This window comes from Oncorhynchus keta, chromosome 9, assembly GCF_023373465.1.
Source record: "Oncorhynchus keta strain PuntledgeMale-10-30-2019 chromosome 9, Oket_V2, whole genome shotgun sequence".
Lineage (NCBI taxonomy): Eukaryota > Metazoa > Chordata > Actinopteri > Salmoniformes > Salmonidae > Oncorhynchus > Oncorhynchus keta.
In genome coordinates this window covers 35,071,803-35,086,295 of record NC_068429.1, presented here as the reverse complement: position 1 = coordinate 35,086,295, position 14,493 = coordinate 35,071,803, and the positions used below count along the sequence as shown (strand labels likewise).

The 14,493-nt window shown below is 41.9% G+C and overlaps 2 protein-coding genes across 2 annotated transcripts in view; both read right to left on the bottom strand.

Moving 5' to 3' along the window:
- LOC118387610 (AP-4 complex accessory subunit RUSC2) overlaps positions 1-8,729 on the bottom strand; it is a 22,656-nt gene extending 13,927 nt beyond the window's left edge. The window contains exon 1 of the mRNA XM_035776148.2: positions 8,618-8,729. The gene's annotated coding sequence lies outside the window, so the exon portion shown is untranslated. The remainder of the gene's footprint in view (positions 1-8,617) is intronic.
- Positions 7,569-14,493, bottom strand: part of atp8b5b (ATPase phospholipid transporting 8B5b) — a 19,801-nt gene continuing 12,876 nt past the window's right edge. The window contains exons 16-28 of the mRNA XM_035776151.2: positions 14,078-14,266; positions 13,747-13,862; positions 13,433-13,597; positions 13,203-13,314; positions 12,868-12,973; positions 12,616-12,766; positions 11,925-12,108; positions 11,535-11,758; positions 11,265-11,348; positions 10,900-11,145; positions 10,511-10,649; positions 10,198-10,328; positions 7,569-10,092 (exon numbers count right to left, since the gene is read on the bottom strand). Coding sequence (XP_035632044.1) covers positions 9,829-10,092; positions 10,198-10,328; positions 10,511-10,649; positions 10,900-11,145; positions 11,265-11,348; positions 11,535-11,758; positions 11,925-12,108; positions 12,616-12,766; positions 12,868-12,973; positions 13,203-13,314; positions 13,433-13,597; positions 13,747-13,862; positions 14,078-14,266 — 2,111 coding nt within the window. The 3' untranslated portion in view covers positions 7,569-9,828. The remainder of the gene's footprint in view (positions 10,093-10,197; positions 10,329-10,510; positions 10,650-10,899; positions 11,146-11,264; positions 11,349-11,534; positions 11,759-11,924; positions 12,109-12,615; positions 12,767-12,867; positions 12,974-13,202; positions 13,315-13,432; positions 13,598-13,746; positions 13,863-14,077; positions 14,267-14,493) is intronic.

Below are 14,493 nucleotides of genomic sequence, written 5' to 3'. Positions count from 1 at the left end.
GTATACTGTAGCTAAGAAAGTAATACTAAGTGTATGTTGTGTAGTAAGCTGTTAGTAGCCCATGTGCCTCATCCTAATAATTTGGTATATTTTCCCCTCTTAATTTCGCCTACTGTTCTGACTTGGTGGTGCACATGTAGCCTATAACCGGTTTAGAGAAATGTAATCATTGAATATTGTAAGAGCTTTCATTGTCTGCATATATGCCCCCTTTATTTATCCTACGGTTCTGACTTGGTGTACAGGGAGAATACTGTAAGAACGGCCCATGTTCTGAATTCTGTCGCTGTACATTTCAAAAGTGCTGAACAAATATTTATATTAACTACGTTCATTAATGTCTTAATCGAAATTACGGATTGCCTCTTGTCTGCTTATCGTCCCCTTATGCCATAGTTTGTACATCACAATTGTCAGTAGAAATCACATTTGTTTAAGCAAGTCAGACATATCAGTGTGTGTTAAAGGCAGTACATGAATTAACTGTTTTGCTGTCAGATAAGGCTCTGCTGATAGCCAGGTGTAGTAGTGGCAAGGTGTTTGGACTGCTGTTGGGACTCTGCTGTTGGGACAGCTTTATGTAGGGCCTAACAGTTTGTGGGCACTGTTTGTCACTGTTATATTGCAATTAATGTATTGTTTAGTGTTGTGTTGTGTAGTGGCTTTGCTGGCATGCATCCCCCAATTTTTTTGTTAGTTTGCCCAACCAAAATGTACATTCTAAAATAGCCACTGGCTATTTATAGTCTGTCTGACTGCACTGCAACTGGGGAAGCAATACTGCAGATAACCAACAAAGACGAGACAGCCTATAGAGAGGAGGTAAGTTAACTGGCATTCTGGTGCCAGGATTCAACCTATCCCTCAACCTCAGCTAAACAAAGGAGTTGATTGTTGACTTAAGGAAGCAGAGGATGGAACACGAGACTGCAGTAGAGAGAATCAGCAGTTTTAAGTTTCTCAGTGTCCACATCACAGAGGACGTTACATGGACAAACATACTGTATAAAACTTGATAGTCTGATAGAAAGACCGTGTTACACAACACAGCCATTCATGTACACCTCTTAAAGGCCCAGTGCAGTCGGAAATGTGATTTTCCTGTGTTTTATATACAAGTAACTGCCAAAATAAAGGAAACACCAACATAAAGTGTCTTAATAAGGTTTTGGGCCACCACGAGTGGCAAAAACAGCTTCAATGTGCCTTGGCATAGATTCTACAAGTGTCTGGAACTCTATTGGAGGAATGCAACAATTAGCATCACGGCTAACGCTATTGTTAAACACGGCTAACGCTATTGTTAATAATGACAAATAACACTGCCATAAATGTCATTTATGTAAAGAAAGAAAGGTAGTGTTTTATGTCACACGATCTGTGAATACTCCATGCATTAAAACTGACAGTCCCCAAAATCGTACTAGAATTACTGAAATAAATATGTATATGTTTACATTACTTATTTTTATTTATTTCCCACCGTTTTAGTCAGAAGACAGCCATCCAGACCTTCCTAGCACCATGTAAATGTCCTCTGTCGATTAAACTTGTATTTGCCTCCCTCTGGTGGTCGGCTGCATCATTACATCCATTTATATCACTTCACCGTAATGTTACTTCAAAGCAATCTTTGAATTTGTCGCAAGAAGGTGGATCTAAATACATAACTTTCATAGCTCTACGATAAAGAATCCGACCTACACTTTTCCTTAAACCTAAAATAAGTAAAGAAGTAATTTTGTGTGGAAGTCAAAAATGTGTTTTACATCGGAGACAGACACATTGCATATACTAAGGATTCCCCCTCGTCTATAAGAGGGACGCACGCTGTTTAAATAGACCAAATGTTGATTTAGACGTTCACAAATGTAACAGATTTTGACTCTCACGAATGTCATAATATGTTTGGTAAAGTAAAGAAGGTGAAATATTTTGGGTAGATATTCCTAAAACGGATTATAGCAATATACTGTATGGACATAATATAAAGTATGAAAAGGCTTATTCATTCACAATTGTATTTTATCATATCATCTTGGTATAGATTTTATTGTACTTTTATGTGTACTGGATCATATTTGTTGAAAAGTGTTTTTTCTTTCTCAGACATAAATGAACAATTCCTGGTGAAAGCCAAAGGTCATAGCTTTCCAGGGAGGGGACACTACTAGATTAACGAAATATTACCCTCTTGTTAGATTGATGACTAAAGGCATAGCAAAACAGTGCAAAACGTCTGTCAGCTCAACTTTAAATCATGAATTATGGACAACTCTTGAACTAGGGTGTAAAATGTGTTTTGATTCAACTCATGTTTTATACTGAATGTATGCTATTCTGCATGTGTTCATTTGTTTAAAATTGCCTTGCCTGAGAGGGTAGGCTACCAACAGTGGTGTAAGCCTAGTGGTGGGTAAACGCAAGTAAACACCGTTTACCCACCTTTTTCAGATTTTGGGGGGAAAGTAGGCATGACTTTTTTCACCACGACCGGAAATGAGAGTTTACCCACATTTTTTTTCTCCAACCTATCCATCACTGCCATAACATAGTAATATCCATTGCAGACACTTTCATAAATACCCTCATATTTGAATCACAGGATATAGGCCTATGTGACTCTGTCTCAATCAATCGGTTTGCTAGAGAAATACATAACAGCATCACTTGTCATCAACAAGACTACTGTTCCTGATTTGGCACAACAGTTGGGTCGTTCCAACAATTCAGTGTCTTTTGAGAAGTGTACCTTGTTTTTTTTAAAGAAAAAAGGTTTGATTTCACCTAATTGTAACATTCTGTCATCAAGAACACATGTTCAACTTAATAAAAAATGAATTTTCCCATCTCAAGAAGTTCCGTTTAAATAAAATGACTATAGTAAGTGCCTCTTAAAGGGCATTTCATTTAATAACAGGCTTTTAAAATGCAATACTGTTGCACAATTTCTACTTAAAATATCAAAGGGAACACAAAAGGTACTCCTTTCGTGGAACTACCCAATTGAAGATGATCTCTGATCACATAGACGTCATATCAGTGAGAACTGGGATTTGTGCACTGACAATACCTTGGAGCCTCTCACCTTTAAATAAGACAATTGAATTAAATACCAGGAGAGAACTTCCTGTGGAAAGTGGGCCATGCAGGCTTACAAGATGTTGTTACAGATGACTAACCACTGCCACTGCATATTTGATATGCCCCCTGCATCCCAGTCAGCACCCATGCCTGCCTGGCTACTAATAGACACAAACTAGTGGAGCAAAGACTCACTGTGGCCTGGATACAGGAATATTAGAGGAAACCAGATCAACCTGATGTGATTAGCCCCAACTATTGCGGTAGCAACATTTCTGTCAGATCTACTAATCCATCTCATATGAGAGAAGAAATTGTTGTAACATGAGATACACAGACAACTCACTATTCTGTTCTTAGCCCTGGAATCAGAGGCTGTGGTCTAGTGGAAGACAGATCAAGAAGACAAACTTGAGTTGTTGTTGTCTGTTTCTATAAAGTTTGTTTCTCTGTAATGAGTAGTTGGAGGGCAGTACAGAAGACATTATGATGCTCAGATTAGAACAGCTTGGCCTATATTCTGTGAAAACAATTGTTGTAAAGTAGGGGTAATATGGAATGAGCAAGGTGACTGACAGGGTTAAAAAAAAGTCTATGTTCAGTCATTTCAACAGAACATTTCTCAAACAGAGTGGATGGAAAACTGTGTGTGTGTGTGTGTGTACGTGTTTAACTATAGTTGTGGGGACCAGAAGTCCCCACAAGAGTAGTCAACAAACAAAGAATTTGACCAACTGGGGACATTTTGTTGGTCCCCACAAGGTCAAATGCTGTCTCTAGGGTGTTTAGGGCTAAGGTTAGAATTAGGGTTAGGGTTAGAATTAGGGTTAGGAGCTAGGGTTAGAAGCTATGGTTAGGTTTAGGGTTAAGGTTAGGTTTTGCAGTTAAGGTTAGGAAAAGTATGTGTGTGTTATGGAGCAATTTCAATGCGAACAGACATTTTATTTGAATTAGATAATTTTGTATTAGGATATTGAATTTGAATTTAATATTTGTTCATTTGTAATGCACAAATTGAATAATACAAATCATAATTTCAACTTTTTGCAATCAGTTTTAAAATTCAATTTCAATATAATTGAAAATTCAAATTCAATATTTATATATTGGTAGATATTGCATTCATTGTCCGTGTATCAAGTTTACAACCTATTATGTCAAGTTGATCAAAGTTTCATATATTCAATTTATCGGATACATTCAGATTCAGTTTTCTAACTCAGTAATCTAAATTCCGATTCAAAACCAGAGACAACATCATGGTACTTTGGCAGCCAGGAAAAGTAGAGGAGAACAGATAGAATAAAACACTGTGGTAAACAGAAGCTTCTGGTGGTTTCTGAAGCCAATGTGGCATGTTGAATAAATGTTCTTCTTTATGAATTTGGCTCTACCGTTGGAACCGTTTTGGCTATAAACTAGTATGACCCCTTTCCTGAAAGCTTAGACTCTCTGAAGCATGGACGTGCCTTTTGTTCCCCTCCATGATGACCACATGCCGCGCAGGACACATCAGAAGGTAGTGTCCCAAAAACTGCAATTTGGCTGAATAGTTGAATAGCCCTGTCATAGCCCTTCTAGGGATAGTCATTGCAGTTTCCACTCCCTCTTGGTCTTGTGACTGACTGGGGTCGAAGCAGGCCTCCTGCATGTCACAAGACTATGTTAGCCCACTTAGCAGAAGCTCAAATGGATGAGTTCAGGAAGCTAACACAAGTCTTATAGTCTCCAGCAAGGTTACTCATCAAAAGAGCGTGGTTTATCGAACCACCTCTGTTACATTTCACCCCCCTTTGATCAACTCAGAGATCAGGGCACCAATATAACTGACTGGATTCGAAATCAGGCCTTTTGCACAACAACAACCCTTCCTGTGGCAAACAGAAGCAGAAGGATCTGTGCACCCCATTTAATGGTTTGGTGATCCATGCGTGTGATGAGCAACCTTGCCTGAGACCTGAAGACGTGTTTGTTTGACTGATGGGGTTCTAACCCAGGGCTCCTGTGCGCCAGACAATGCAACTTTTCAGGTCTCAGACAAGTTACTCATTATGCGAGCGTGGTCACCGAACCACCTGTCTTACACTTCACCCCCCTTTGACCTCCTCCTTGAAGAGACCCATCCAAGTCACAGGACCAATGCCTAGGCTTTAGCTCAACAGGCTAACACATTCTTAACCTAGTCAGTCACATTACCCTTATGACTACCATTGCTGGAAACTTGAAACTAACGCATCTAACATGTATTTGTGTAGCAGATGGGGATCTGTGAAACTCACCCCCTCGGCCTGAAGTGACCTTGCGCCATTGAAGGAGGCCTTTTTCAATAGTGCGATGGTTTGGAATGCTTCAGGATGGCAGTCACGTGTGTTTACGAGGCAGAAGTCCTGAGTTTGAGCCTCCATCTGAGCTATATCATAGGGAAGCGGTACTCACAGGCATCGTGGCGTCCTTTACAATGGTGCCACTGGACTCAGATCTACAGTTGCGCTCAGTTTTCGGGGGGCGCAGTGGTCCTGTTTTTGCGGCGCAGTGGTCCTGAGTCTCAGTATGAGTAGTGTATCATCCTTTAAATCAAATCAAAGTTAATTTGTTAAGTGCGCTGAAAACAACAGGCTTACTTACAGGCTCTAACCAATAGTGCAAAAAAAGTATTAGGTGAACAATAGGTAGGTAAAGAAATAAAACAACAGACAGGCTACAGTGGGGCAAAAAAGTATTTAGTCAGCCACCAATTGTGCAAGTTCTCCCACTTAAAAAGATGACAGAGGCCTGTAATTTTCATCATAGGTACACTTCAACTATGACAGTCAAAATGAGAAAAAAAAATCCAGAAAATCACATTGTAGGATTTTTAATGAAGCTATTTGCAAATTATGGTGGAAAATAAGTATTTGGTCACCTACACTCAAGCAAGATTTCTGGCTCTCGCAGACCTGTAACTTCTCTGTCCTCCACTCGTTACCTGTAATAATGACACCTGTTTGAACTTATTATCAGTATAAAAGACACCTGTCCACAACCTCAAACAGTCACACTCCAAACTCCACTGTGGCCAAGACCAAAGAGCTGTCAAAGGACACCAGAAACAAAATTGTAGACCTGCACCAGGCTGGGAAGCCTGAATCTGCAATAGGTAAGCAACTTGGTTTGAAGAAATCAATTGTGTGAGCAATTATTAGGAAATAGAAGACATACAAGACCACTGATAATCTCCCTCGATCTGGGGCTCCACGCAAGATCTCACCCCGTGGGGTCAAAATGATCACAAGAACGGTGAGCAAAAATCCCAGAACCACACGGGGGGAGCTAGTGAATGACCTGCAGAGAGCTGGGACCAAAGTAACAAAGCCTACCATCAGTAACACACTACGCCGCCAGGGACTCAAATCCTGCAGTGCCAGACGTGTCCCCGTGCTTAAGCCAGTACATGTCCAGGCCAGTCTGAAGTTTGCTAGAGAGCATTTGGATGATCCAGAAGAAGATTTGGAGAATGTCATATGGTCAGATGGAACCAAAATATAACACTTTGGTAAAAACTCAACTCGTCGTGTTTGGAGGACAAAGAATGCTGAGTTGCATCCGAAGAACACCATACCTACTGTGAAGCATGGGGGTGGAAACATCATGCTTTGGGGCTGTTTTTCTGCAAAGGGACCAGGACGACTGATTCGTGTAAAGGAAAGAATGAATGGGGCCATGTATCGTGAGATTTTGAGTGAAAACCTTCCATCAGCAAGGGCATTGAAGATTAAATGTGGCTGGGTCTTTCAGCATGACAATGATCCCAAACACACCGCCCGGTTAACGAAGGAGTGGCTTCGTAAGAAGCATTTCAAGGTCCTTGAGTGGCCTAGCCAGTCTCCAGATCTCAGCCCCATAGAAAATCTTTGGAGGGAGTTGAAAGTCCGTGTTGCCCAGCAACAGCCCCAAAACATCACTGCTCTAGAGGAGATCTGCATGGAGGAATGGGCCAAAATACCAGCAACGGTGTGTGAAAACCTTGTGAAGACCTACAGAAAACGTTTGACCTCTGTCATTGCCAACAAAGGGTATATAACAAAGTATTGAGATTGTGGTAGTATGTACATGTAGATATGGTTAAAGTGACTGTGCATATATGATGAACAGAGAATAGCAGCGCTAGCTTTATATGAATTACCTGAACTTACAGGCTTTAGCTAAGTGGGCTAACACAGTCTTGTGACATGCAGGAGACCTGTTTCGAACCCGGTCAGTCACAAGAGCAAAATTGAAAAGGGAGTGGAAAGACTATCCCGAGGGGTTATGACAGGGCTATTCAACTATATTCTTATGGGGGCCAAATTGTGTTTTTTTGTGACACTCCCTTCTAACGTGTCGTATGCGGCATGTGATCATTATAGAGGGGAACAGAAGGCACGTCCATGCTTCAGAGAGTCTAAGCTTTCAGGAAAGGCGTCATAATAGTTTATAGCCAAAACAGTTCAAACGGTAGAGACAAATTCATAAAGAAGAACATTTATTCAACATGCCACATTGGCTTCAGAAATCACCAGAAGCTTCTGTTTACCACAGTGTTTTATTCTATCTGTTCTCCTCTACTTTTCCTGGCTGCCAAAGTACCATGATGTTGTCTCTGGTTTTGAATCGGAATTTAGATTACTGAGTTAGAAAACTGAATCTGAATGTATCTGAGAAGTTGAATATATGAAATATATTAACATATTCAATAATAGTATGGAAACTTTATACACAGACAATGAATTCAATATCTACCATATTGAAACTGAATATATAAACATTCAATTTGAATATTAAATTACATTTGAATTTTAAAATGTAATGCAATATGAATTAAATTCAGTTTCAAATCATGAAATACAAGTTCAAATTATGAATTCTATAATTAAATTTGTGCAATACAAGTTAAAAAATATTCAATTCAAATTCTATATCCTAATACAAATTACAAATGATGTAGCCTAATTCAAATACAATTTCTGTTCGGACTGAAAACGCTCCAAAACACACACAGTGTTCAGACATAGGGTCTGCATGAAAGATGGGGAAGGCGAGTAAAATAGGGCGAGTGTGAAAGCGAGAAACTGACAGCGGAGCCCAGAACGTGTGTCACCGCATCATGCCAGTAGTCTACCGCAACACACACATGACCATTTGCCAGTCGCACTACAATGTCCTATATCCGTTTACATTAAATAACATTCTAAATAAACACACACTAAAGCAATAAAAAAAACAAAGAAATGCATTTACATTTGTCAGGAAAGCATCATGGAAAAGCATAATGGAAAAGCATCTCCTAACCTACATTTTATTCTAACAGCTGTAGGTAAAAACTTGCACTGTAATCTTCTCCCAATTTTCCAATTTAAAGTTGCAATGGATGCATATGCATATTATAGAATTGAGAAGAATAACGATATATGTTTCCTTCCAACTCTTCAACATAATGCAATTGGATGATTAATAAAACATGCGCCCCTCGAATGGTGATGTATTTCGTAAAATAAACAGCATTAAACATACATACGGTGGATGTTGCAGGTAGTTTGAAGATTTCGATCGATAATTTTGTTGTACATTGTTTAATAGTTCCAACCGTTGCAGGACAGTTCCTGGTTTCCAACAGTCAGGGCGCCGCGCTTCTAGTGCTGGTGAAAACAGAGGCCAGACGGGTCAGCAGTATACAGTATATTTGCGTCACAACGTGTCTATCCAATGCGCACAGCGCAGGACTTGCCACTCAAGCCGTTTCCAACAATAACAATAGCGAATAGAAATACATGTAGACTATTTAGACTAGTCTATTTGAAAATAATCAATGAATAAAAACAACAATCGCAACAACAAAAGGAATACAAAAATATCAAACATGTATTATGGCTGTAGCCTACAATGCTGAAAAAGTACATACTTGAAATCATATTGGAGAGTGTCTATGATTAGTGTTTCAGTGATTGAGAATCATTTCACATTGACATACAATAACGGCAATACATACATTAAACACATGACATTATTCACAGATTTTAAAAAATATGACAACTTAATGTAGGTCCAACAAATATGACAAAAATACATATGTCAGTTAGTCAGATATAGGCTATGATTGACATAATGCACCCATGATATCTCAAATAACAATCTAATGTATTATCAATAACTCAATGCAAGACCCTGAGTACACTGTTCATTAGAATGTCAGTTGAACAATATTCAAAGGTCTAAGATTCAACAAGATCATTTGAGTCTCACCAAATTGTATAATAACACCATTATGACTCAATAATAACTACATTTCATGTATACATCTATAATAAAACATATTATAAATCTGCATTGTAAAATCTTGAACATAATACCACATAATTATCACTTTGACTAATGCCCAGCATGATATTTTTGCTGTTTAACAAATAGTTTTTTCACAGTTACAAGTACTTACACATACATCTAAGCCTGGCACCATAGAGATCCTATTAAATTAATTAAATACAGTATTTTCATTCTTAATTCTATGCCTAGCAATAAATGCTGAATTCAGGCTTGGGGTTGTCCTTGTATTTAAACATTTTTTTTTGACAAAGAATGTTACACATCCTCACATCAGTGGAAATCAGACTCGAGTGTTGAAGTGTTTCAAAGAAACATGGCTGATATTTGATAGATGTTTGGAATGGATTGAGTGAGTGTTTTCAGACTTAATGACCTGAACACTGTGTGCTTGTTAGGTCATCAGTCCTAGGGACTCAGTGGTGGCTCCTCCCGCTCGCTGATGGTGCGGTAGAACTGAGGCTGGGTCTGGGCCAATGGGGAGTCTGTCTGGGAGAAGAGGGCTGGTCGGCTCTTTGGGGTCCTCCGCAGAAACTTGCCTGAGGTCACCAGGTCACCGTAGCCCTGGGCGTGGGAGAAGGCATAGCCTGAACGGCGGGTACTGGAGCGGCGGGCTTGGACACGGCGAGGTGTAGGGGGCAGCACCTTGTCCTGTCTCACCTTGTACCTCACCTAGAGGGGGAAGGATGAGGATAAATGAGAGAGACAGTGAGGGAAAAGTAATCATTTGTGAATCTTCTATGCCAATGACAAATGTGTTGACCCTCGACCTCTGACCTTGTCATTGATGGTGGGCCACAACAGAATGCGCAGGAAGCGGTATGCCACCACAGGAAGCACACAGAGGATGGAGGTGAGTAGCATGGTCAGCCACACGTTGGGCTGGTTCAGGGAGTTCCTGGCTGTGCCTGTTACATACAGTACAGCATGGCAACATGCGTTTAGATACAGACACTTACCTACATAGTGACAGATGATGTCACCGACTGAACATACACACCACAGTACTACCAAACGTTCAGACAGAAAGACATGAATGATGAAGGGAGAGGAGGTGAATGGATGGGGGGTGCTGAGGGGTACTACTCACCAATGAAGGGGAAGGAGGAGGTTAACGTGAGGAACATGCCATTGCTGTACATGGTGAATATGACAGCAAAGTACACAGACAGACTGCCCCACAGGAAGAACTGGTTCATTGCTGTCCAATAATGGGTGTCCAGACCCAGCTTTAACAAAGACACATGCAGCTACCTCAGACTCTGTCACTGTGTGTGTGTGTGTGTGTGTGTGTGTGTGTGTGTGTGTGTGTGTGTGTGTGTGTGTGTGTGTGTGTGTGTGTGTGTGTGTATTTATATGGATATGGTTTCGCCTCAGCTGTAACCCCACCCGACATCAATTCACAGGACACTCATGTACCACCACAAACTGACCATACTGTATGTCGTATCATGAGTCAATACGCTCCCCCGCACTTACTTGTATGCTGACGGCGATGAGCAGGCAGGTCTGGGCCAGCAGAGCGAAGGACTGATAGTCCACAATTTCTTTGCCGTCGTCTCGGACCGTGTCATACATGGCTGCCCAGGGAATGAAGAAGAGGACCAGGGAGCTGTAGCCACTGTGTAACACCGTGTAGACAAAGGCCCTCTTACTGAAGTACTGGTTCAGCTGGCCTGGGGTGTAAAGCTGGGGGTACTGGAAACTCCAACAATCATTCACATCCTAAAGATAAACACGTGAATACAAAACACATTAAGTACATACATTGGAATAAATACTTGGTGTGAATAATATGCCACTGACGTACGTTACAGACATGTCAGATATGTCACTATAATTACCTGGTCAAAAAGACTTAAGCTGAGCACAGGTAGAGCTGTGTAAACGAGGTTAAACAGGGTGATGAACCACTCGTCAAATACCGTCTGTGGGAAAAACAACACAGCATACACACATTACATTACATGGCAGAGTTTTTCCTTGCCTGGTCATGCGCTCAGGAAAAACTCCTGGCACTAGCAAAAATATCATTAACTAAATGAACCAAAGCATAATCTCAGACATCTTTTCCGTCATGCCTCTATGTGTCGGTGTTTGCATTTTTGTCTCACCTGTGCTGAGAAACCGCAGAAGAAGCCATACCAGAAGTGGACAAAGGTGAAGGTGAAGTTCTTGTAGAAGAAGTAGCGCAGGAACTTGCACATCCTCAGGTAGGACCAGCGACCGTGCACCAGCAGGAGGCGCTGTAGGTAGCGGAACTGAGCGAAGGAGTAATCACTGGAGAGCACCGCCTGCATACCCTCCTGACCTGATATACCCACCCCTATATGAGCAGCTGGGGGAGGGGGGGGCAAGAGAGAGGGGTCAAGGGGGAGAGAGAGAGAGTGAGAGGATGAGTGTGTGCTTGTGTGTATGAGTTGATAAGAGCATCAGGGTCAGTCTTTAGCTACAGTGGTCAATATAATCGTATTCTCTCTCCAGTCTCCCCATCTCCCTCCTACCCTTGATCATGCTGACATCGTTGGCCCCGTCGCCGATGGCTAGAGTCACGGCCTGTTTGTACTTCTTCACCAGCTCCACCACCTGGGCCTTCTGCAGTGGAGTCACCCTGCAGCAGATCACTGTCTGACACATACACGCCGTCCGCAGCAGCTCTATCTCCATGTCCTTCTCCAGGGCGAATGCCTGGGGGGAGAGGGAGGTTGGGGGGAGAGTGAGATGGGGCGGGATGGGAAGAAGGAAAGTAATGAAGGATTGTTCATGAAATATTGGAACAATTCTACTAGTGTTGGAAGCGCGCGCACACACACACACACACACACACACACACACACACACACACACACACACACACACACACACACACACACACACACACACACACACACACACACACACACACACACACACACACACACACACACACACACACACACACACACACACACAGAGGATTGACACAAGCCGTCAAGACAGCGATTTTCATCACTAGAACCAATAGATTCCTCCTTTTTTGTGTGTGTGTCTTTTGTTCACTTAAAAAAAAGTTTTTGTATTGTTACATTTTTTTGTATCATTAAAAAAGTAATTACATCTATCAATCGGGGCTGAGAATATGTTACGTTTCCAGTAACTTGTCCTGTGACCCACCAGGGTCCTTGTCCTGTGACCCACCAGGGTCCTTGTCCTTACCAGACTGTGTCCGTTAATCACCATAGCATACTCTCCATTCACTGGCTCATCCGCCACCGTCTCCGTCTTTTGAAGACAAAACAGGCCACTTCTACTCTTCTTGACAGTAGGTTCCTCTGTTCCATCAGGTGTCATCTTCCTCCTCGCAGTCCTGGTCAGGTCGAAAGGGAGAGAGAGGTACTTTTACATGTCGCCATACTGTGGTGCTTCAAGTTACGAATGTGGCTGCTAATAGTCTGTCTGTGGACTCACTGGAGTTCCTTTCTGACTTCCTCTGCTGTGTTTGCTGACACAACGAAAACCTCATTCATCTCCTCTCTCAACATGTTGCAGGAGTAGCCAATGTTCTCTGCTGTTTCTGTTCCCGACAGAGAGAAAAGAGACTCAGGAAGTGCCAGATAAAAACATTTGCCGATTAATTTTTATTTGATTTATTTAACCTTTATTTAACTAGGCAAGTAAGTTAAGAGCAAATACCCCGGCCAAACCTGGACAACGCTGGGCCAATTGTGCACCGCCCTATGGGACTCCCAATCACGGCCGGATGTGATACAGCCTGATAGTGTATTCTAAGGAAGATGACCCACCTTGCTTGTCTCCAGTGAGCACCCAGATCTTGATGTCGGCTTTGGACAGCTGTTCGATGGTCTGGGGCACTCCATCTTGTAGCTTATCCTCTACGGCAGTGGATCCTAACAGCTACACACATACCGTTACAAACGGTAAGATTCAGTAAGATTCAGTCTATGCTAGTAGATTGTCTTGTAGGCCTTATGATAAGTCATTGAAATTATATATTTTTTCCTGTGGTACACACCAGCAGGCCTTTCTCTATCTCCTCATACAGCGCATCCAGCTTCTCCTCCCTTTCGTCCATGGCAGTGTTGGCCACATGGTGGCGCAGTTTCCAATCCTCCATATACTCTGGGTCTATGTCCTTGTAGGCCAGAGCCAGTGTACGCAGACCCTCTCCAGCAAACTCCTGTCAATGGAACAGTTTAGAGTTAGTCTTATACACACGTACAGGGTTGGACACAAGATATAGTCGATCTTGTAACATATATTCACATGGTCCACAAGAAATACATAATCATAAACACACACACAGACACAGACATACTGGTTACTCACATTGAGGTGCAAGGTGGTGACCTCCGTTAGGTTGCTGCAGGAAGAGTTCAGTCTCTCGAAGATGATGGTGTCTGCTCCCTTACAGTACAGAGTCAGCTTGCCCTCTGGACTGCGCACTTGGGGCCACACAAGATATAATCAGGTTTGGTTTGCTCAAATAAAAAAACTTTTAAAAAAACTCAACCTCTTACAATAAAGCCACCAAAGTTTGAACAAACATGATAGATTCATAGATTCTTCATGTCATTCAGATCATTCTAGATAGCTATGGTTTCAGAACATATTTCCTTCAAATTGTGAAAGCACAACTGTTAGTGTTTGTTGGACTCACCGATGACCGACATCCTCTTGCGGACGTTGTTGAAGTCCAGAACAGCCAGCAGCTCGTAGGTGACCAGCTCTCCCATCTCCACCACAGTGATGCTCTCTGGCGTACGAGAGCGGAACACAAAGCCAAAGTTCCTGGCCGCTGTGACCAGAGCACCCTCGTCTGGTGACTGGGCCTGGTAGTACAACTCACCTAGAAGATCACAATGGAGTGATTAATTTGTCACCTTGTCTAACCTTGTCCTGGGTACCAGTCTTTTTAGCTAACATTCCACTCCTTGCCTCTCCTGTCATTTGCCAGAGTAATGGCAAAGAGTGGAATGTTAGCTAAAAAGACTGGTACCCAGACTAGTCTAGCGTACGGAGTAGGTAGCAGTTGTTACAACCACTGGTATCACAGATAGTTCTCTCATTAAGGGG